Genomic DNA, 22,883 nt, shown 5'->3' with positions numbered 1-22,883 from the left:
TTTGTAGTTAGGGTTTCTAGCTAGCTGACGATATGTTTAGAGACTGAAGTACACGTTGTGAGAACACTGAACTCTTCCTGCACTAAAACGCACGGCTGGGTCATCCTTTGTGAAGCCGTGCAAGGAGGGGATGATCATACCCAAAGCAGAGCACACTCAGAGGCTGCCCTTTGTGGAGAATGAAGCCCAGGGATCAAACCGTGTCGTTTATTACATAGAAAAAGGTTTCCGTTTGCCAAGTTACACTTCAGAAAGGAAAACTTGCCTGGTCCTTTCCTGTTCCAAAAATGCCCACATATGAAAAACCATACTTTGCTCAGGTAGAAGGTGGATGATCAGGCCTCTCTGGTGTGTGTGTCAGGGTCTGTCCAAACCCAGAGCTCTGCATGGCTCAGGAGCCCTGTGTCAGCGGCCTGCTCAGTGTTGGCTCCGCCCCTCTGTGGCTCTGTCCCTCGTGCCCGCTGGCTGCTGGCCTCTGAGCAGGCATCGGTGTTTACATACAGAGCAGCTGAGGGGGCTCAGCCTGACTGTCCTGAGCAGCCACCAGAATGTGAGGTTGGCAGTGTTACTGCTAGTTCCCAGGATTGAGGGTTCAGCCTATGCATATGGGGTGTGTGTGTCTAAACTCCTTTTGTGTTTAAGGAGAAAACCCTCTGTATAACTTAGGAAACATTTTGATACCCGACCATAAACAATGTTGCCTATTAAAGCAAGTTTCCTAAATTAAATCTTTGCAGGTACCAATAATAAAGCTCACAGACCAGGAGACGGAAGTTAAAGTCGACATCAGCTTTAACATGGAGACCGGGGTGCGGGCAGCGGAGTTCATCAAGAATTACATGAAGGTGCTGTCACCGCAAGTTAGCACATTGCGAATAAGGGGCTTGTTATGTTGGCTGACGGTTCCCTTATAAATGTTGAAACCTTTAAACTGATGATAATCTTGAATGAGAAAGACTGTTAACAGATGGATTTACCTTAGAATGTTATTTCTTTGAAATTACATAGCTGTTTCTCAGCTTTGCCCTTCCTTTCCTAATAATTTTAGACACTTGTGCATCGTTATAGAGATCTGTTGAAATACTCCTCCTAGTTATCACACAGTGACCGTCCCTGCAGCTCGTGCCTGATTTGCAAGTTGAGTACATCACAGTGGAGCGTAGGTTTGCTTACTCTGGGGGGCTCTCAGTGCCTAAGGATGGGAGGTGTTGATTGAGCTGAGGGACTCTGGACTCTGACTAGGTGTGTGGTGCAGTCAAGCGGCGCATCCTTCTCTGTTCAGAGAGCAGCGTTGTCTGGATGCTGCCTCTGCCCCCAGTTTGAGGCCTTGCTCCTCGGGAGCCCCTCCCTCTGCAGTCAGGCTTGTCCGGCAGAGTCCCCTCTGCCGCAGCAGAGCGGGAAGCGCAGCGGAGGCGGCTGGGCCCCTGTACCCCTTTGGAGCACCGGTTGCCCCGTGGCTCCTTGTTCCCGCGCCCTGCTCTCCACCGTTGTCCTGCATTTGGCAGTGTTGTGTCCTGCTGGCCTCCTGCCTCGTGAGCTGCCCTCCCCCTGCTTGTTTCATGGGTGCCTCTGAGTGTGGGCATTTTGCACACTGGTTCTAGGACCTTCCCTCGCCCACGGCTGTGCCCACCGAGCCCTGTGCTCAGCGCCTGAGAGTGGGCAGAGACTTGGAGGAAGCACCTGTTCACTCCCCGCACCCCTGGGCCTGGGGTCTCCATGCAGGCCCCCCACCTCAGCCCCGCTAAACCATAATCTGGGGAGGGGCCCCCAGCAGGGCCCTAGTGAGCCCCTCATGAATCTCTTCTCAGGACCCCATGGGGTGAGGAGGACTGGCTTCCAGCCTCCCAAGTAGCAGGACGAGGAAGTGAGCTCCTGTCTGTGCATGGAGTTTGCCCAGTGCGGACTCTTCAAAGCCACAGTAACTAACCAGATGCCGTTTTTCTTTTGGAATTTACAGAAATATTCGTTGCTGCCTTACTTGATTTTAGTACTGAAACAGTTCCTCCTGCAGAGGGACCTGAATGAAGTTTTTACAGGCGGGATTAGCTCGTACAGCCTCATTTTAATGGCCATTAGCTTTCTGCAGGTGAGTACGCTTTGTCTCAAGAACCCTTGACCTTGAGGCTGACATGAGGATCACTGTTCCCTGGTGTTCTGACCAGTTGCTTCTCGGCTCCCAGCTCCTTAGTCTCTGCGCAGCTCTGTTTTGATGTAGTAGAAATTGACTTCTGATCTTCATGATGAAACTCTGTTTTGATCAATACTTTTTTCCTTTGCACCTTTTTTTTGGTATATGTTGTAACTGTTAGAGGGCTTACTTCATTTTGTCAATCAAGTATGTATTGACCTAACCCTGAGGAAACATTATGTTTAGAAAAATTTCTGCCTTGAAAGACAGTGAAAACCTTTTCTTGGTTCTTGACTGTCATTTATACTGAAAAATTTGTCTCAGAAAAAAAGTTGAGTCCCATAAATGGTTAAAAAAAAAAAGAAATACTGAAGAGAGCTTTTTCCCTGAGTGATGGGAAGTCTGTGTTTTGTCTTTGTCTATTGCCCGTATTTTGTTGAGTACCATGGAAAAACCTATCAGAAAACCTACCTGAGTATTAAATGTTGTGCCACGCTGATGACCTGTCCTTACGCTGCCTTTTTAACACACAGTCTCTGCGTGAATGGAGGCGCGACTGTGCCGTCTGCACCTGTCGGCCCCTCTGCAGTGCTCCGGCTGCACAGCGCTGCTTCGCTGTCCTGTGTCTGTGGTGGCGCTGAGGGTTTTGTGTCGAGACTTGGGTCATTTGTCTCGGTACCGTCGGCACTGCTGACGGTGGAGCGGCTGGTCCCAGCGCCCTGCCCCCCGGGGTCTCCTCGGCGAGCCTCTGGGGAGGCCCTGTAAGGGCCTGCGGGCAGGTGGGGCTCTCTCTGCCGCGTCCTCGCCTTGCCTCCCTCACGCTGCCCGTAGAGCCCTTCTGCCTGAGTTGTCGGACCTTTTTTTTTTTTTTTTAAGAACTAAGCACGAGCTGTGTCCTTAATTTATTTCTTCCCATTTTCCTGAACTGTCCCAGCAGCCTTGTAGCGTGACTGCTGCCCACTCCCATGATGCCAGCTGCCCGGCTCAGTGACCCTGAGGAGGCCACCGGGGCCTTGGAGGGGCTGCCACTGTCACCTCCATGCCCCTTGGTGCCTGGCCCTTCCTGCCTCCCAGCTGTGACCGTCTGTGTCCATGCCGGGGCTCACGGAGGTCGCGGCTCACCTGCTTGCCCTGGGTAGCACAGAGGCAGGAAGACAGAGGAGGGAGAAGGCCAGACAGCAGCAGGACTGCAGCACTGAGCGTGCCCGAGGTCTCCTGAGCCTGGACACGCCTGCGGCCTGGAGGAGCCGTGTTTCCTCCACGGACGCTGCGCTGCGAGCACTTTGAGCTGCCATGCTTCTGCGGGGACTTGGACTTTATGGTTCTTTTCCCAACCGTCACTGTCCAGCAGTGCGGGCAATGCTGTTTACTTGGTCCGGTGGGGTGGCTGTGTGCACCCACGGGGTGCTGGCAGGACCGGCAAGCTGAACGTTTGGTTTGTTTTAACTTGTTTAAATACCTGGCTCGAGCCCGTCACAGTGGGCCATGCGCTCAGATTCCTGAGCCCCTCAGTGACACTTGGGAGTGGTCAGTAGACAGGGGCTCAGCTTCAGAATAAATCCATTACCTGCTGCAGGAACACGTGGAGAGCTGAGGCTGAGGCTGATGCTAAGCTGTGTGCTGGGCAGCGAGGCGAGTTTGCTGAAAATACTGGTGCAGAGCTGCTGACCGTTCACAGTTAGAATTAGTCCTTTCATTCATAGCACAGTGATACTCTTCAGTCTCACACTGCCCCCTGCTGGTTGCATTTCAGAATAACGGAATTAATACTAGAATCTATAAAACTGCCTCCACCATCTAGGTGACTTTGAATTGTACAGAATATGGTTCACTCATTTACCACTATTTGGGAATTTGCGGTTAAACAGATGTCTGTGTATAAATTTGTAGCTTCTGAATTTCAAAGGATCGAAGTATATTTTAAAAATTCAGATGAGAGGATTTTCTTCTCTTGACAACCGATCCAGGCTCCAGTGGGGCCTCCTGGCTGCCGGTGGTGGTAGGTGGACGAGGGCCCCTGGCTGTGTGTCCTCGGCCCCCGGTCCAACCCCGCCGCGTGCGCGGTGTCTGGGGTGCCGAGGATCCAGACAAACTGTGGGCACCTCACTTTTCCTCGCTTTCACAGCTGCATCCGAGAATCGACGCCCGGAGAGCAGATGAGAACCTCGGGATGCTGCTCGTGGAATTTTTTGAACTCTATGGGAGAAATTTTAATTACTTGAAAACTGGTATTAGAATAAAAGAAGGAGGTGCCTATATCGCCAAAGAGGAGATCATGAAAGCCATGACCAGCGGGTACAGACCGTCGATGCTGTGCATTGAGGACCCCCTGTTGCCTGGTAAGGACCCTTGCTCCACGCGGGCCCCCGTCTGCAGGCGTTGTGCTCTGGCCGCCGATGCCAGCCGGGGAGCATTTGTGGGCCCCCAGCCAAGGGCAGTCATTGGATCTCATGTAGGGTCCTGCTGTACTATGGGGGTCAGGGGTGTCACGTCAGAATTCCTTGTTAATATTCTAATTAACTTACTGTAAAGTTGCAACTTTGTTTACTTTCTGTAGTCAGAAAAATGTAGAAAGTGTGAATTAAGGAAAAAAATTGTTTTTTCTGAATAGAAATGTATTACCTATCTGTCATAAGCCATCTGTGTCCCAGAAGTTTGTCACATAGAAAGTGAAGCGTGCCATAATCCCTCTCCTTTTACGTGCTTTTCTCCAGTTTTCCACATGTGGATGTTAACATCGAGTATTGCCTCCTTATTAATTGGATGTGCGTGCTCAGTCCTGTTTGAGTCTTTGCGACCCCATGGACTGTAGCCCACCAGGCTACTCAGTAGTTCATGGGATTCTGCAGGCAGGCACACTGGAGCGGTTGCCATTTCCTGCTCCAGTTAATTGGATGGCATCACATAATACAGACAGCTTTGCCGCTTGTGGTTTTACATAACAATAAACCTGAGACTCCTCTCCTGTACGCAGAGGTAGATTCTGGTGTAAGGCTGGCTGCCTTGCAGAGCCTAGCAGGTTAAGGTGTGTTTCTCACACCTTTGCTGACCGTCTTTGAAATCTTTGCCCACCTGATAAGGCCGGGCATGTCCATTTTCACTTACTGTGCTTTTCTTTAATGATGGCTGAGGTTAAACACGTGGTTACTTGTCAGTCCCACAGGTGTTTATGGAGGGTTTATTGGGTGACACACCACTCTTACTGTGGGTGATAAAATCAGAGGCAGACAGGCGACAGACCAGGTGGTGAGGTGGACAGCTCTGGGCGCAGTGCCCCTTCATGGTTTGTGTGTGAGCTCGTGCGCTTTGTCCATCCGTCCGCCGCACTGTCCTCCTTGGTTTTATAAGGTCCTCTGTGGTCAGGGAAGCCTTTCTTTGTTGACACGCTGTCCTTCTGTCTCGCGTCTGTATTTGGTATTTTTTATTATTTGTGTGTGCATGTGTGCTAAGTCACTTCATCTGTGTCTGACTCCTTCTGACTCTGTGGACTGTAACCTGCCAGGCCCCTCTGTCCATGGGGTTCTCCAGGCAAGAACACTGGAGTGGGTTGCCATGCCCTCCTCCAGGGGATCTTCGTGACCCAGGGATCAAACCCATATCTCTTTTATCTCCTCTATTGGCTGACAGGTTCTTTAACACTAGTGCCACCTGGGAAGCCTTTTGTCTCTTGCATTATATTTGGTATTTTTTTAGTGTTTAGCTCCTGTATATGTTTTTCAACATCCTCAGATTTATGGTTTTTGTTTTGTGGCTCCTGGGGTATGAAATACATTTTTAAAAGTCTTCTGAAAGACTCTCCTCTGTGGTCTTCGTAGTCTGTGTGGTGCTTCCTCAGCGGTGCATCTCCCTTCCCCCAGGACAGGCCTCCAGCCCTGGCGTGTCTGCGTTGGGTCAGCTAAGTGGCCGGCAGTTCCTTTGTCTTCAGGGTTTGCTGAAATGTAATTGAAAAAGGAAAACCCACACAGTTACTGAGTGGTTACATGATGAAACCTGGAAAAGAGAAAATTTTGGTGCTTAAGGATATGTTTCCTAAGAAAAATATCCCCACCTGAACTTGAGAAATGAGTTACATGTAAATTGAACTTGGAAAGTCTGCTGTTCCAACAAAGTTCGCTCCTTACCTGAACTCACTTAATGACTTCAGTGGCGCTTCATTATCTGCTGCCTGCAAATATGAGAGGTCGCATCTCTGACAATGGCTTTCTGTCTCAGGGAATGACGTGGGCCGGAGCTCCTACGGCGCCATGCAGGTGAAGCAGGTGTTCGACTACGCCTACATCGTCCTCAGCCACGCCGTGTCACCGCTCGCCCGGTCCTACCCCAACAGAGACTCCGAAAGGTACCCCGTCCTGGGTGCCCTGTCGTGTGCCTCCACGGAATTTGCCGCCCTGTTTTAGGAGAACCTGAGAATGCTGGGGAAGGAAAGCCTTTCAGGAGTTCAGGGTGGTCATGGTGATCAGGAGGTGAAAGGTTTTCATTTAGAGAGCTAGGATTTTCCCAGGTTATTAGTTTTAGGGAGTCATTTCTGGCTTTCAAAGCTGTAGAGTATGATGCTTTTTCTCCGGCTGCCGTCAAGAGGTGGGTGTCCAGCCCTGAGGGACACGTCCTGCCCGCCAGCCACCCTCCCTGCACACTGGTCCCTCGTGCCCTGTTTTGAGCGCTCACTTTTCCAGTGTGCGCTTTTACTGGTGAGAAGTGTTTCCTTTTGACCGCAGATTATGCGCCTGCGGAGGTGGGGCTGGGGTGGAGGGAGGAGCTGAGGGGACATGAGAGGTAGGGGCGATGACTGTCGCAGGAGGTTGCTGAAGCAGGGCCGTTCGTCCATCCTCAGAGGTCACGGAGGACTCGGGCTCTGAGGCCGGCACCGGTGCTGGGGACACCAGGCTCTGTGGCCTCTGTCCACTGGGTGTCTGCGGGCAAAGCTTTGGGCCTGTTCTCTGCACTCAGTCTCACCCATGTGGTGGGAAACGGGGCCCCTGTGGTCATTGGGGCTGGGGGGCGGGGTTCCCTACCTGGCATGGACCCTAGCGGTCCTTGGTGGACAGATGGAGTTTCTAGGACTTCTGCATCCGTGCCCCCACTTTTTCTGTACCGTGTCGGTTTGGGTTAAAACAGCAGAAGTCAGTCGTAAGATCACCTTAGCTTTCCCCACCTCTCCCTTAGTCGAGTTCTATGTTAGCATATAAAGTGGCCACTGGATAGGGCGGTCGGCTCCCCAGCACGCGTAGCGCTGTGCTCACGCCCGCACGCCCTTGCTCTCCCGCAGCACCTTAGGGAGGATCATCAAGGTGACCCAGGAGGTGATCGACTACCGGACGTGGATCAAGGAGAAGTGGGGCGGCAGGGTCCATGCGGCGCCGGACCCCGGTGAGAGGCCAGCCCTCCCGTCGCTCTGCACGTCCTGACGCGCTCGCGCAGGAGTGTCTGTCTTTTAGTAACAAACCATTCACACTAAGAAAGCAACTCGTTTCCTGTAAGAGTTTAAAGCTGTAAGATTTAGGCCAGTGCTATCCACACATGACAGTTCTAAAGTTCCAAGAACTGCATTGTAAGTGGAAAGAAGCAGGTGAAATTAATTTTAATAGTCTGTTTTGTTCAACTTAGTATTCAAAATATTGTCATCTGAACAGGTATTCACCATCCAGAGTTACTGAGGTCCTTATAGTGTGTCCTCCAAGTGTGGTCTCTGTTTATACCTAAAGCGCATCAGGATCAGGCTTTGTGTAATTCACAGTTGAAACTATACATCCATGTTGTTTCGAACATAGTTAAGTGTGTTTCAATAGCTGAAATGTAACTTAAAAAATTAATTTAAATGAAGTGAAATTAGGAATTGGCTTTGTCAGCCTTGTGCAGCATCAGAGGCACAGTGGGACCTTGGGCTGAGGTGTGTGATGGCTCCACCTTCCTCCCACAGACAACAGGATCAAGATCGCAGAGCGGATGGGCGCGTGCGAGGGGGACCAGCCTCCTCGACGAGAACCCGAGTCTCCCTTCGGCCCGCGCCTGACCCTGTCCCTGCCTGGCCCCCAGCTCCGCTCGTCCGGCTCGTCCGCCTCCTCTGTGTCCTCGCTCTCTGGCAGCGACATCGTGAGTGGCCCCCATGGAGCCATGGGGCTGCCGGGGGTCGTGGTGTACAAACTTATGCGGAGATGAGACCAGCAGTCTGGGTGTCTCTGCTGTGATTCCATGATGTTCTTCAGTTTTGACCTGATTGGGAGGAGCCCTGGGCAGAGAGGGGTGGCTGCATCCTGGGACCCCCTGGGGCTCGCCAGTGGCTGCTCCTGTCACTCCAAGGGACACAAGCCTCGGGTGCAGTGCCCTTCTTGTCCCCCCCCCAGGATTCGGACACGCCGCCCTGCACGACGCCCAGCGTGTACCAGTTCAGCCTCCAGGCGCCCACCCCTCTGCTGGCCAGCCTGCCTGCCGCCCTGCCCATGCCAAGTGGCAAACCTCAGTCCGCCACGTCCAGGACATTGGTCATGACAACAAACACCCAGGTACGCGGCTGGCTGGGCCCTTCCCAGTGACGGCCTGGGACTAGGTCTGAGGTGCTGTGCACGGTAGGACTGACTGACATGTTAGAGAAGTCCTTGGAACAGATACGTCTGTCCTGTAGGACGTTCTCATCCTTGGTGGGTTGATAGAATGAGTCTTGTCGTTCTATAGAAGTCCGTGTTCTTGAGCTTCACCATATGCTGTGTTTGCACGAGGGGACTCTGGATGTCTGGGCCCAGAACTGGCTCTTGACAAGGTCCACATGGTCCTTATGCAAGTGACGCTGATGCTCAGCATGAGGCCACCGTTCTGGGGTCGGGCTCAGAGGGCCCCCGGTGCTGTCCCTCAGCGGAGAAGGACACGGTCCTCGATTTCCTCAAAGAATCTCATTATTTGCACTGTTTCTCAGATTTGATACCAACATTGACTTCTCCGCGTCATTCACTACATACTATTTATAGAATTTTTTCTATTATAGTATGTCCTTTTTCAAAAAATATAGACAAAATTAGGCTAAAAGATAGTTTTTTTAGAGGTAATTTTCGATGTTTTAGATTTGTTGCTATTTCCCAAATATACATCAGCTCCGTGGGTATGACACTTGTCACATGAGTGCACTTCTGCAGTAGAGTCGGCTTTCACAAGCGGTGTGATGTGAGCAGAAGGTGATGGGGATGCCTGTGTGTCCCCACGTCTCTCTGCGTTGCTGGGCTCCCCACGCAGGTAGGGCGTTCTCAGGACACATCCCAGGCCGATGAGGGGTGGAGGCAGCAGGCACGGGACGCACAGTGGTGGCCATCAGCACAGCCCCCCAGGACTCTTTCCCTGGCACCTTAGTAAGCAAGAAGCACGGAGGCAGTGCCTGCGCTGTGGAGGAGAACCGCCACAGACAGACTCAGCTTTGACCTCTCCTCGGGTCTGGCTCCCTCCAGAGCCGTGTGCACGCGCTGCCCGTGCACCTCCAGGGCGGCGTCAGGACCACGTGCTGCCTCTGGTCTCCTCTGTCACCTGCACAGATAGGCAAAAGCTAAGGCCACTCAAGGTTTTTTTTTAAAGCATATTCATTTATTTTACTTGGCTGCCCTGGGTCTTAGTTGTGGCATGTTGGATCTAGCTCCCTGACCTGGGATTGAACCTGGGCCCCCTGCATTGGGAGCGTGGAGTCTGAGCCACTGGGCAACCCAGGAAGTTGTCATTCAAGGTTTAAGACAAAAAGTTCAAAGCCTACTTTCTCATTTTATCACTACACTGCAAATGTCACTTCCAGTGGAGTCACTGAGGGAAATCCCACTTGCAAACCCTCACGTGCACAGTCTCTTGAGTGCCTCTGTCGTGGTGAAGTCTCCCCCATGAGGATGCAGTGGAGACTTAGCAGCCAGGGCACGAAAGTCAGAGATCCCAGGGATGGGCTCTTCTCTGTGCCCCTGGGGGCGCAGAGACCCCACTGAAGAGAGGCCCTGGGTGGGAGGAAGCGTGAGGAAGGGGTGCCATCCCTGAGGCCAGCTTCTGCCACAGCTGTTGCCCAGGAGGCCACAGCCACCCTCCCGAGGTCTCAGGGGCAAATGCGGAGAGTTCTAAGATGAGAGCATTGAGGGTCTGGAAAAGCAGGGGAGGCCGAGGGACTCCTGAACCAACACCTCTGCCCTGATGGGAAGGTGGTGCAGAAATGGAAGGGGAGCGGAGGTGGGGGAGTCATCCCATCTGCAGGCCTTCACTCCGACTGGCCTGGGGCCTCTCACCCTGCTTGACCCAGGGTGCTACCTAGAGACCCAAGGGACAGTTTCTCTGATAATTGTAGTTTTCTTGAATTTTTTGGTCACCAAAACCTTATGGCTTGGGTGACTGGACATCCTTCATGTTGTCATTGTGCTTCAGAGCAGGCTGTTGTGAGGTTGTAGTCAGAGACAGACTGAGGGGCTTGTTGTAAGTTTGTAGTCAGAGAGAGACTGAGGAGCTTGTTGTGAGATTGCAGTCAGACTGAGGGGCCTGTTGTGAGGTTGTAGACAGACTGAGGGGCCTGTTGTGAGGCTGTAGTCACATACAGACTGAGGGGCCTGTTGTAAGGTTGTAGTCACATACTGACTGAGGAGCCTGTTGTAAGGTTGTAGTCACATACAGACTGAGGAGCCTGTTGTGAGGTTATAGACAGACTGAGGAGCCTGTGTTGTAGACAGATTGAGGGGTCTGTTGTGAGGTTATAGACAGACTGAGGGGCCTGTTGTGAGGTTGTAGACAGACTGAGGGGCCTGTTGTGAGGTTGTAGACAGACTGAGGAGCCTGTGTTGTAGACAGATTGAGGGGCCTGTTGTGAGGTTGTAGACAGACTGAGGGGCCTGTTGTGAGGTTGTAGACAGACTGAGGGGCCTGTTGTGAGGTTGTAGACAGACTGAGGGGCCTGTTGTGAGGCTGCAGTCAGACCCACTGAGGAGCCGGTTGTGAGTGGGGCCCTTCTCGAGCTCCTGGTAAGAACCGTGTTGCATGGGTGCTCACGCTGTCTCTGGTCTTCTCCCCTAGACCAGGTTTACTATCCCTCCCCCGACGCTTGGCGTGGCCCCTGTGCCCTGTAGACAGACGGGCATCGAAGCCGCTCCGGCGCTGAAGGCCGTCCACCACGTGTCCTCCCCGGCCATCCCTTCTGCGTCCCCCAACCCGCTCTCCAGCCCCCACCTGTATCACAAGGTACGGCCCCAGTGCCCAGGCGCTGGTCCCCCCGCAGGCTGGTGGCAGGCCTGCACTGGGCACCTTCTCCACCACAGAGGGGGTCCACACACGTTCTTTGTTCTCAAGGGGCAGTTTGATCACTCAGCTTCATGTTTGCTTTCCCTGTAACAAGCAAAGCTTTACAAGTGTTATATTATTTTAAAATTTAGTATGGTTTAATTCATCTGTAAGCATCGTTTCTTTTAATCGAATTTGTTAGTATGAAAGTTAAGTTTGAAGTAAAGAATATTTCCCATTTTTCTGTTAATTCGCACGGTAAGAACTTTGGTTTTCAGGAAGCAAACGATGAAACAGGAACGATGCCGCCCGCACACGGGGTCGCCCCTCCTGCCGCTCCACTGCCCCCTGGTCTTGCTGCGGGCGCCCTGGGCAGGGGCGCCGGCTGGACTGGGACGGGCTTTCTGGCTCCCGGGGCCCTGGGGGGTGTGGGTCCACTGCCCTGGGGCCCCTCTGAGTCTTCCCTACACGTTAGAAACGTGGTTCAGGAAAACAGGCCGGGAGGTCGGGAAGAGCCATGACTGGGGTCCAGGCTCTCGGCCCGCGGGGGGAGCGGGGCTGCGGGTGGGGTCTGTCCAGGCCGGCCTCGAGCCGCATCCCTCTCGGTCTCCTCAGCAGCACAGTGGCATGAAGCTGTCCATGAAGGGCTCCCACAGCCACGGCCAAGGCGGCAGCTACAGCTCGGTGGGCACTGGCGGCGTGCGGCCTCCCGTGGGCAACCGGGGCCACCACCAGTACAACCGCACCGGCTGGAGGAGGAAAAAACACACACACACGAGGGACAGCCTGCCCGTCAGTCTCAGCAGGTAATGCCCCTGGCGGTGCCGCCTGGCCCCGCCTCGCAGACTGCAGCCGGGCAGCCGCGGCGCCCCGGGACCGGAGACCAGCACCGGCTGGCCACTCTGCATGTCCCCGTGTGGTGGTCACGTCCTCGAGAACAGCTCCTCCCTGTGTCATCTGTGAAGCCTTATTAGACGTGGACGCTGTCTGCTGCCTCCCAGGCGCCTCCTTCAGGGCCGGAGCGGGTCTGCACGGGACCTGGGGGCCGCGGGGTCGGAGCGCCTCTCGGGTTGGGTACTTTCATTTCACGTTGTTGGAGCAACGGAGAGCGAACCCCATTATTTGTTGGGAGGTCATCATTGTTTTACTGCCCTCACATTTTGTTTCAAATTTCAGAACTGTTTTTCTATGTAAATATTGAAAACTTATGATTTGTGCAATAACTCAGATATTTTTTATTTAATTTCATATTTTCACATAAGTTATATTGAAGGGAGGAGGGAATTTTTTTAAACAAGCTTAGATCCTTTCCCGAGTTGCATTTTCTAAGTTGGGTTCATCGTGTTGGCTGGTTGTCTGATGAGCGTCGTTGTGAACACCATGAATGAGGGGCTTGGGTGATTTTTATGTTCCTTCTTCAGGTCAGACGTGAGGCCTCTCAGTCTGTGGTGAAGGAGCCGAGTCCCCCAGCGGGCTCCCCCAGGGGTTCGGCTCCTAAACATTCAGACCAGCTGCCCGCCGGCTCTGCCGTCCGGCTTGTCTGTGGTCCTGCTCTGACCTCGGAGTTTTAATGTTTTGGGTTTGGTTCTTTTAAACTGTAGACAACAGACCCAGCGTTTAAAGTGCCAGAGTATAACTTTCTACGGGGAGAAAAGGTTGTCACATGATAAGATCTTAAACAAGTGTGAACCGTGAAACACTTCAGTTTTAGTCATGCAGCCTGTCATGACGGGCCTGGCGAACGTCATCACAGACAATGGTACCCAGTTTTAGGAATGTGGAGAAAGGAGTTATGTTGATTCCGTTGTGGAATCTGTAGCGGTATGCATTCGTTCTGTTAAGAGCAACTATAGGAGAAGTACTTGAGCTGCTTGGCGCGCTGTGGGGGGTTTTGAACACATCGCAGGAGAGCACAGCCCAGTGTTGGGCCCGAGCAGCTGGCGCCCGACCTGAGGAGCATCCTATGCAGGTGTGTTCTGCCATGACAACCACTGTCTCTGACTCATCCCGAACACCGACGCAGCCACCCTGCCTCACCCTGAGTTTCCCGAGCGCTGCGGGTGTCCTGGGAGGTGGGCACCTCTCCTAGGTCGTCTGGTTCCCATTTTTAAGACGGGGTTCTGACCCTGCTACACTACAGGCGGGATGGTCTTTGAAGTCCACTAGTGAGAGACGGGATGAGAAGCTTACTGCCATGACTGGTGGCGTGCAGAAGCGGGGCGTTCTTGAGGGTTCTGAGCGCTACACGCCCCGCCGTGTCTGCGGGACCCCGGAAGGCAGGCCTGGCCTGCTTGTGCGGAGAGGGGCCACGTGCCTGCGGGCTCCCCGGGGGGCGCCCGAGCCGAGTAGCACACTGTGTCTGCGGTTCGTGATTATCCAAGGTTATCAAAAATATTTAAAGATATTTAAATTGTGAACCTATTGATAAAGAAATATTTATAAAAACTGATACGTAGCCCTGTACTAATCTCTACGCATTAGCAATATTGACTGTGACCCTCCGCTGAGGAAGCACGGCGGGGCCGCGGGAGCGCCCGTGGGTGGGCCCCGGGACGCAGTCCCAGACGTGGGCGCCAGGCTCCGGCCCGCCACGGTGAACAAATGAATTGGCCTGGCTCCCTGTGGCCACATGCCGCAGGCTGACAACAAGATATATCATGTTTCGATTTTTTTTGTGCGTGGACAACAATGTGGAAGCTAAAATTGACATATTTTTATGTAAAGTTTTTCTATTCTTTGATTTTTAATAAACTTTGGAAACCAGGTGGTGGCTGGATTTGTGTGTGCCTTTTCCTTTCAAGGCGGGGGCGGGCTGGCTTCTGCAGGTTTCCTTCTTGCCTTGTCCAAGGCTGGACAGCCAACGATCATGTTGTCATTGGTTCATGAGCTTGGAATCCAGTGAGGTTGCAGGCTGGGCGTGGGAGAGTGAGCCCTGTTCCACGCTAGGGGACAGGATGCACCAGAGCCGTTTACTGACGCTCGGCGTAGGGTGAGGTTGCAGGCTGGGCGTGGGAGAGTGAGCCCTGTTCCACGCTAAGGGACAGGATGCACCAGAGCCGTTCACTGACGCTCGGCGTGTGTCGTTTCTGACAAGCCGATGTCGCACGGCGCTTAACCTCCCAACAAAATCCTTTGTTCCACCTCTCTCGGGTCAACATACGACTTCAAAACAGCGCATTTGAAACCACTGAGAATCATAGCGTGGCTTAAAATGTGGCTTAGGATTAGAACGTGTAAGGAAATTTATGAAAATTCCCACTCCCTTGAGTTACTGAGTCACTGGCCTTGGCTGTGAGGCCTCTAGCCTGATGCCCCAGAGCCATCATGTGTGGAGCCTGGCGCTGTTGGGCCGGTGTTGTGGGCTTGGCGTGCCTTCATGGCCTTCCCCAGGAGGCTTCTTCCAAAGACGCTCCGAGCAGGAGTCTGCAGACACCAGGTCTGGCTCCTCAGGCACCCCCCTTGCCATGAGGTCGCAGAAAGCCTCCGAGGGCAGCTGACAGCCCACGACCTCAGCAGAGCAGGGAGCTGGGGCTGGGGGTGCAGGGTGTGTGCCAAGCCGCTGGAGTCATGTCCCACTCTGTGTGACCCCGCCAGGCTCCTCTGCCTGTGGGATTCTCCGAGCAAGGAGGTGAGGAGTGATGGTGCATTTTTCCGAGCAGGGCACCTGGGGTGGCCTTAAGCCAGGACTCGAGTGGCCTGGGGGAGCTGGGTGTGTTGGGGGCACAGGAGGAGGCCTGGGTTGGGTGCAGGAGCTGGCTGGAGGGGCAGAGAGAGGGTCCCCCTGCCCCTGTGGCTGCATCTGGAGGGCGAGCTGGAGGAGTGGGTGGTCCAGGTGAGAGGACAGCTGCTGGGTTTAGGATGTAGGGATGTCCTGCAGGTGGAGCTGTGGTGCCACCTGGAAGACTCGGGGGCAGAAGCGGGTCTGCCTACAGCACTCTATGCACCAGCTTGGACAGCGTGATTCCAGGTGCCCGAGGCCTGCGGGAGGGGCAGGGGCTCAGTTGGCGAGCCACGCTGGGAGCCTGGGGTGTGGGCTGTAGAGACTGCGGTCTCCTCGAGTGTAAGCGGGGCCTCGGGGGGCTCAGGGACAGCGAGGGGGCGCCAGAATTGCCCGCGGGGCCCTGTGTCCTATTGGGACACGGCATACCGGCGTCAGCCGTCTGGAGGGGCCCCCTCAGCCTGCTGCCCCTGTGGCCCAGCTCTGGCCTCAGTTTGACCCTCTGTTGGCTCACCATGTTGTCCTGGGCCCGTCGGCACGGACTCCCAGGCTTCCAGACACCCCGGTGCCCCCGTCCTACCCCCGCCGCCACTCACAGCGGGGTCTCCAGGATTTTGTCTCTGAGTTGCTTTGGGATCTCAACTGCCCTGTCTTACCCCCATCCGAGGGACCTGGTACCTGGGCCCCAAGCTGCCTGTTTGCACGGGGTCAGTGACATTGGTAATCCGGATAGAAATGTGTTTGTTGTTGTTTGTCACACTGTGATGGGTTTTTTAAAAATTTATTTTTTAAAGTATAGTTGACACATTAGTTGCAGGTATACAGGTATTCACCTGGGCTTCCCTGGTGGCTTAGATGGTAAAGCGTCTGCCTGCACTGCAGGAGACCTAGGTTCCATCCCTGGGTCAGGAAGATCCCCTGGAGGAGGGCGTGGCCACCCACTCTAGTATTCTTGCCTGGAAAATCCCAAGGACAGAGGAGCCTGGCGGGCTGCAGTCCGTGGGGTCGAAAAAGAGTCAGGCACGACTGAATGACTGCCACACACATACAACATTGTATTTCAGTATTTGTATAGCTTCCATGGGCTGGGTTGCCATGCCCTCCTCCTGACCCAGGAATCTTCCTGACCCAGGGACTGAACCCAGGTCTCCTGCATTGCAGGCAGATTCTTCACCGTCTGAGCCACCAGGGAAGCCCACTTCACTGTCTATATTCACCATGTGATGATCTGATGAAGCTTTGAGGAGGGTGAGATGCTTTATCCTTATACTTTAGAATTTGCAAAGCTCCTGCCAATCCTTTTGATTTAGATGACCGAAAGAAGCTGATTTAAGAGGGATGCTGGCTACCATGGAACACGCACACTGTTCCAAAGACCTCACACTCGGGGCTAACTCGCACCATCTACAAGCTGCTCAAGAAAAGGTTTCTTTACTGTGTTTCCATGGCTCCGTGGGGGCGGGGCAGTCCTCCAGTAATGGATGAGGAAGCCCTAGGCCACCCCTGGTGGTGTCATTCGCTGTCCATCTCCCAGGATCCCTGGGTCCTGGAGAAGGACCAATTCGTGATTCAAAGGCCCCAGGGTGAATTCTGGGGCTTCCCTGGTGGCTCAGATGGTGAAGAATCCACCTGCAGTGCAGGGTTAGATCCCTCCCTAGGTTGGGAAGATCCCTGGGTCGGGAGGAGGGCATGGCAACCCACTCCAGTCTTCTTGCCTGGAGAATCCCCATGGACAGAGGAGCCCGGCGGGCTACAGTCCAGGGGGTCGCAAAGAGCCGGACATGACTGAGCGACTAAGCAGCAGCAGCAGCGGCAGGATGAATTCTGGAGCAAGGCAGATGAACAGGAGGAGAGGCGAGTTCTGCCTTCAGGGAAGGTGCTTGGCGGGCCTCCTGGCCGCCATAGGCCAGCCCGGAGCTCCTCGAGGCCTCCCGTGATCCCCGGAAAAACTGCTGAACTCAGCCTGAACACCTTCGCCTTACGCCTGGTGTCAGGGGCCAGCTGGGAGCCAGCTGAGTGGATGTGTTCACACAGTTATGAGCAAGCCACCTGGACTTGGTTTTCTCTGCCAGTGTTTGCACTGTAAGATGCTGACCCCCATAAAGACGATGCTAGGAAAGTGTGCTCCTCCCAACCTCCGGTCCTTCCTCTCCCTGACTCACCAGTCTTCCCTTGCACCTTCCCCGCTCTTCCCCTCCTTCCCCAGCACCTCCTTTCTCACGTGCACAGGCCCTCCTGGAAAGACCCCTCAGTGCTGGCTCAGTTGCGCCCTCCTGATAAGATGGGCGGTCCCTCACTCTACTCCCAGGGTGAGGGGTATGGGAGTGGGGTTGGGGGGCAGCTGAGGCCGGGCAGGGGCCCACAGAGACGAGGCTGAGGCTCTAAGCACTTAGTGGGCCCGCACGATACCCATGAACCACCAGCACTGTGGCTGAGCCCGTGTCCATGCCAGGCACAGGTGTCTTGCACTCCGCCGGTGAGTTGGGGGAGGCACAGAGGTCAAGGAACTTGGCCAAAGTCGTTTGACAGGGGTGGACTGAGTGGGACACAGCTTCCCGTGGCCTCAGGGCTCCTTGCCCCTTCCCCAGAGATGAGGGTCTCAACCCCCACAACGCAGCTCCCATTCACACCCCGCCTCCCTTCGCAGACACGGCCTTGCCTCCTAGGTCAGGAAGAAAGCCCTGGGCCTGCTTCTTCCCCAGACAGTAAACAAACACACAGGAGGCGTGGTCTGGCTTCTGCTGGGTTCCGCCTTGTCCTCTGTCTCAGACCCCTGCTTCTGTCTGCCTGGATATAATAAACACACAAGCTCACACGGTTACTGGACCCAACAGACACAAGCTGTGCTGTCAGGTGGTCTTTCAGGCGTCCAAGTGCTCCCGTCAGTGGTCTCAGCTCCCACGCGGGGACCCCATCTGGCCCCTCACCTGCTCCGAATGGCAGCTCCCACCCGTTCTCCGAACCTCTCCACGGCCTTCCCGGGAAGCATTTATCCTTCAGGAAGGCCTGTGACACTTAACACGAGTTTTGCAATGGTTCCTTCTTGTGGGTGGCCAGGGGTGCCCACTTTAGCATCATTGCTCTGGACAAAGTGATTCAAACACCTTTGCTGGGCATCTCTAAGGAGGCTCGATGCCGGGGCCCCACCTGCAGAGATTGGCATTAACCGTGTGGACGGAGCCTGCACCCACCGGCTTTAGCCACGGGATTCTCCCAGGAGGTCAGGGGTGAGAACCGTGGCCCAAAGCATCATGTGTCCCATTCCTATGACCGCCTCGCCGAAAGGAAAAAGGTTCCTTTGCTGCCATGTCCCTATGACTGTACACGTTAGGTGAACCGCTGCCCACTCTTACATGTGGGATCTGTTCTGTTCTACTCTCCCCTGCTCTATTTCTTTAAAAAGCAGAATGCGGCTGGCTCGCAAGCTGCATTCCTCTCACACCCGTGACGGTCTGGACCGTCATCTAAAGCACGGGTCTGGAGCTGGGAGAGGAGGAGCACTGCCTCAGACAAGAGGATGGGATGTGGGCTCGAGTGCAGCTCCTTCCTGGGGTCCCCGGGGGCCAGACCAGCATCCTCTGCAGATTTCAAAACAAGCTGGTAGGGTGGGCTCCAAGGGGCTTGGCCTTTGAGAATCGTCACCGGCTGGAGCTGACAACTGCGTGGTCACAGGCTAAGTGCTGCTGAATGCTGTTTTGGGTGCAAAACAGAGTGGTTGGGAGGTTTTCTTGGCTTCTCACGTCCGAAATTTCTACCTGGTGGTGAAGGTGTAGAAGACGCAGGTAGGTCTGGCGCTGGGCAGGGATCCTTCCCCACAGAGGGGACCCTGACACCCCTGGCCTCCCCCTGGTGTCCTGGGTCCCTCTTGGGCACGGCGGCAGGACAGTGTTGGCCATGGTTGGGAGCAGCTCCTTCGTCCATGTCCAGAGGGGGCCCCCCCATCCCTTCAGAGCTTCCCAGAGGGTCAAGGGCTGCCTGTCTCCTCCGTGCTGGTCCCAAAATCATCACTGGTCAGCCTGTCACCCTCCTTTCTGATATGTACTATACTGTGATGTGAAGGTAGAGGGCTTCCCTGGTGGCTCAGTAAAGAATCCTCCTGCAATGCAGGAGACCTGGGTTCAACCCCTGGATCAGGAAGACCCCCTGGAGAAGGGAATGGCCACCCACTCCAGTATTCTGGGCTGGGAAATCCCATGGGCAGAGGAGCCTGGCGGGCCACAGTCCATGGGGCTGCAAGAGTCAGAGATGACTGAGCAACTAACACACATGTGCGCACACACACAAGAAGGTAGTGTGTGTTGTTTGACTTTTTCAAATTTATCTTCTTTACTCAGGAGATTGCGAGGTTTCTGAGGTGTGTGTGTGTGTGAGAGAGAGAGAGTTAAAGGGCTTGGTGTGTGTCCTTCACAGGCTCAGTGCCACTCCAAACACCCTGAAATCCCTTGCTGAGATCGCACTGTTTATCGATGGGTGCACGTTCTTCCCTTGTTCCACGGGCAAAGGAAAAGATGGCGCTAAGTCACGTCTGACTCTTGCAAACCCATGGACTGGAGCCCGCCTGGTTCCTCTGTCCATGGGATTCTTTAGGCAAGAATACCAGAGTGGGTTGCCATGCCCTCCTCCCGGGGATCTTCCCGACCCAGGGATCGAGCCCTGGTCTCCTGCATTGCAGGCAGATTTTTTACCAACTGAGCTACACAGGAAGCCCTAAGGGCAAAGAAGTCAGGAACAAATACAAAGCTTAGGTGAATTTAAAAAAAAAATGTTTTTATGTGAAAAACTGCAGCAGGAAATACTAAAATTCCAGGTACATTTTGTAGGAAAACTGCAATGTAGATACACACTAGGATTCAAAAGAATGTCAGGTCCCTGTTGGAGCTGCAACATCTCACTGTAGTACTACCTGCCCCGAGGCCTTCCTTTGGTTCTTTGACAGCCAGCCTGCACTCAGCACTGGGTGAAGGGGTGGGCCACAAGTGAAGCTACATAACTGAGGACCACCCGGACCCCCACCCCACGGCACCCCTCCCTGCCACCTCCCCACACCCCACACCCACCCACACCCCACACCTCATCCACAGCCCACACCCCCATACCCCATCCACACCCCATCCACACCCCACACCCCAGCCCAGCCACAGCCCATCCACACCCCACACCCCACACCTCGACACCCCATCCACACCCTACACCCCATCCACACCCTACACCCTATCCACATCCCCATACCCCATCCACACACCACACCCCACACCGCATCCACACCCCACACCTCATCGACACCCCATCCACAGCTGGCACCCCATTCACACCCCACAACCCATCCACACTCTACACCCCACACCCCATCTACACCCCACACCCCATCCACATCCCATCTACACCCCACACCCCATCCCCACCCCACATCCCATCCAACCCCCCACACCCCCAAGTCACCCCATCCCATGCCCCCTTCCATCTCCCGTTCATGGGTGGCCGTGTCTACTGGAGACTCTGTGGTCCAGGCCTCCTGCCATTTGCTGCCCCTGCCCGTGGAGGGACTGCTGTGCAGTGACCAGGCTCTGGGGCAGGCATCACCGTCTGCCCCCGTTCTCTGGGGGCTTCTTCTCAGGCCCGCATCCAGCGGAGCATCAATGGGGCGCTGTTGCCTTGTAGTCCCCTCCCCGCCCGGGACCCCCGCCCCCTCCCTGCCCGGGACCCCTGCAGTCACCTCGGGGTAGGGGGTGCCCTGTATGAGGGAGGGTGGCCCCTGAGGAGGCCTGCGAGGTCGATCAGTATCTGAAAAGAAACCCAGTGCTCAGGTTTTAGAAAAGTGAAGGACACGAGGCTGCAGCTTTTTTCCTTCTGCTGAAAACCAGAGATGGGGGACGTCCCCTCCCGGGAGTGACCGTGGTGGAGGGCCCGGGGCCACTCCTGCCGCCCCGCCCAGGGGATGCCCGCCACAGCCGACAGGGCGCGCCCGACTCGCTGCAGTCAGACCTCCTCCCTCCCTGCAGACCTGCCGGCGGTGTGGGGCCTGGGGGCGGTGGGCCTGCTGTGGTCAGGTCCCCAAAGACATGCTGGGAGGTCTGGGGCGGTGGGGAAACTACAGCTGGGAAAGCAGCGCTCAGCCGGGAGCAGAGGTTTAGGGGAGCCTCTCCTGGGGGAGGGAGGAGGCCTCTCTGGGGAGGGGACACTGGCCTGCCAGGCAGGGGCCTGGTCCTGGGGGGCTGTGGACAGTGCAGGCGGACGAGGTCCCTGGAGCTGCTGCCACCACCTCGGGGGCGGGGACGGCCCCTCAGCCGCAAGGGAGGGGCTGCTTGTGGCCCCCGCCTGCCAGGGAAGATGGGAGGGGGGTGGGCTGGTGACTTCGTGGGTCATTAGGCTGAGGCCAAGTTCTGTTCTGAGAACATCAAGCGTGGAAAACACTCTTCTAATGGACACACAGAGCCCAAGTTGCTGGAAGAAACTTTTTCCAGTTGCTTTACAATGTGTTAGTTTCTGCCGTACGGCAAAGTGAATCAGCTATGTGTATACGTATTGTGTTGTTTAGGCAGGAAGTTGTGTCCAACTCCGTGACCCCATGGACTATAGCCCACCAGGCTCCTCTGTCCATGGGATTCTCCAGGCAAGAATACTGAAGTGAGTTGATAGTTCTTTCTCCAGGGCATCTTCCCAAACCAGGGATCAAACCCACGACTCCTTCATCGACAGGCAGATTCTTTACCACTGAGCTACCGGAGAAGCCCATGTATACATGTACCCTGTCTTTTTTAGGATTTCCTTCCCATTTAGGTCACCACAGAGCATTGAGTAGCATTCCCATGCTATACAGTAGGTTCTTGTTAGTTATCTACTTATACAAGGTATCAATAATGTATTTATGTCAATCCCACTCTCCCGATTCATCCCACCCCTTTTTCCCCACTTGGTGTCCTTATTTTTTATGTCTGTGTCTCTGTTTCTGCTTTGTAAATAGGTTCATCAGTACCATTTATGGGAGAAAGGCTTCTTACTCTCTCTGCGTGTCCTTCCAGGACAGTGACCCTCCTCTGCCTAGTTAGGTCCTGGGGCAGGTTGGCGGCCCTCTTCCCACAGACCTGGCCCCCTCCCCTCAGAGGACCAGGGGCCAGACGTCCCCCTCCCCAGAGGACTCGGCGCCCATCCACGTCCACCAGAGGGATTCCAGAAAGCCCTGCTTTTTATTCTCAGAAACCCAGCTCAGCCCAGAGTCCAGTTTCTGTGTATCTGACAGTTCAAAGCAGACAACGGTGAAAGCTGTTTTCCTTCACAAATGTCAGCTTCTCCTTGTTCTTGGTGATGGTATCAAAGTCACAAATCGGGGTAGGTGGGACTCCTAGCCTCCCCCACAGCCCTGGGGTGGGGCTTGTTCCTCCCAGGACAAAGGTGGGTGCACCCAGGTTCCTGGAGGACACCGGGCGTTTGGGAAGGTGACCCAGGAGAGAGAGGAGAGCAGGTGGAGAGGTCTTAACTGTCAGTGGGGGAGTGAGTGTAGCCTGACCCTCCGAGCCGAGCTTCTTTTAAGCCTCCTCCCCTGTGGCCAAAGTGCCTGGCACGCTGGGGACCCCAGTCCTCTTGGCCAAGGGGTTCCTCGGATGCCCGAGGGCAGAGTAGGGGCTGTGGGTCCAGTGCGCCCACGGGCTATGAGCTCATCGCAAACACAGGGTGAGTTGCAGACGTCCACAGGCCGGTGCCCAGCCCGAGGGCTCTGGTTGGGAGTGGGTAGAAGGGGCTCCTGGGAGTCCCACAACCCCGGGGCTCCCATCCTGCTTCTGTCACTGGTTGCAGGGAGATGTGTCTTCATGGTGGCTGGAAACC

General features: G+C 54.9%; 1 protein-coding gene across 3 annotated transcripts in view; it reads left to right on the top strand.

Moving 5' to 3' along the window:
- The window catches only part of TENT4A (terminal nucleotidyltransferase 4A), a 41,405-nt gene extending 27,298 nt beyond the window's left edge, over positions 1–14,107 (top strand). For 2 of the 3 annotated variants that reach the window (XM_081520964.1, XM_081520968.1), the window contains exons 5-13: positions 738–845; positions 1,958–2,086; positions 4,254–4,467; positions 6,341–6,467; positions 7,395–7,495; positions 8,046–8,218; positions 8,470–8,628; positions 11,141–11,305; positions 11,960–14,107. In XM_081520964.1, coding sequence (XP_081377090.1) covers positions 738–845; positions 1,958–2,086; positions 4,254–4,467; positions 6,341–6,467; positions 7,395–7,495; positions 8,046–8,218; positions 8,470–8,628; positions 11,141–11,305; positions 11,960–12,154 — 1,371 coding nt within the window. In that variant the 3' untranslated portion in view covers positions 12,155–14,107. The remainder of the gene's footprint in view (positions 1–737; positions 846–1,957; positions 2,087–4,253; positions 4,468–6,340; positions 6,468–7,394; positions 7,496–8,045; positions 8,219–8,469; positions 8,629–11,140; positions 11,306–11,959) is intronic. The other variant, XM_081520967.1, reaches the window with a different exon arrangement.
- The last annotated feature ends 8,776 nt before the right edge of the window (positions 14,108–22,883 follow it).

This window comes from Giraffa tippelskirchi, chromosome 8 (assembly GCF_054371585.1).
Source record: "Giraffa tippelskirchi isolate mGirTip1 chromosome 8, T2T-mGirTip1v1.2.pri, whole genome shotgun sequence".
Lineage (NCBI taxonomy): Eukaryota > Metazoa > Chordata > Mammalia > Artiodactyla > Giraffidae > Giraffa > Giraffa tippelskirchi.
Note: the sequence above shows the minus strand (reverse complement) of the source record. Positions and strands in the feature narration are given on the sequence as shown.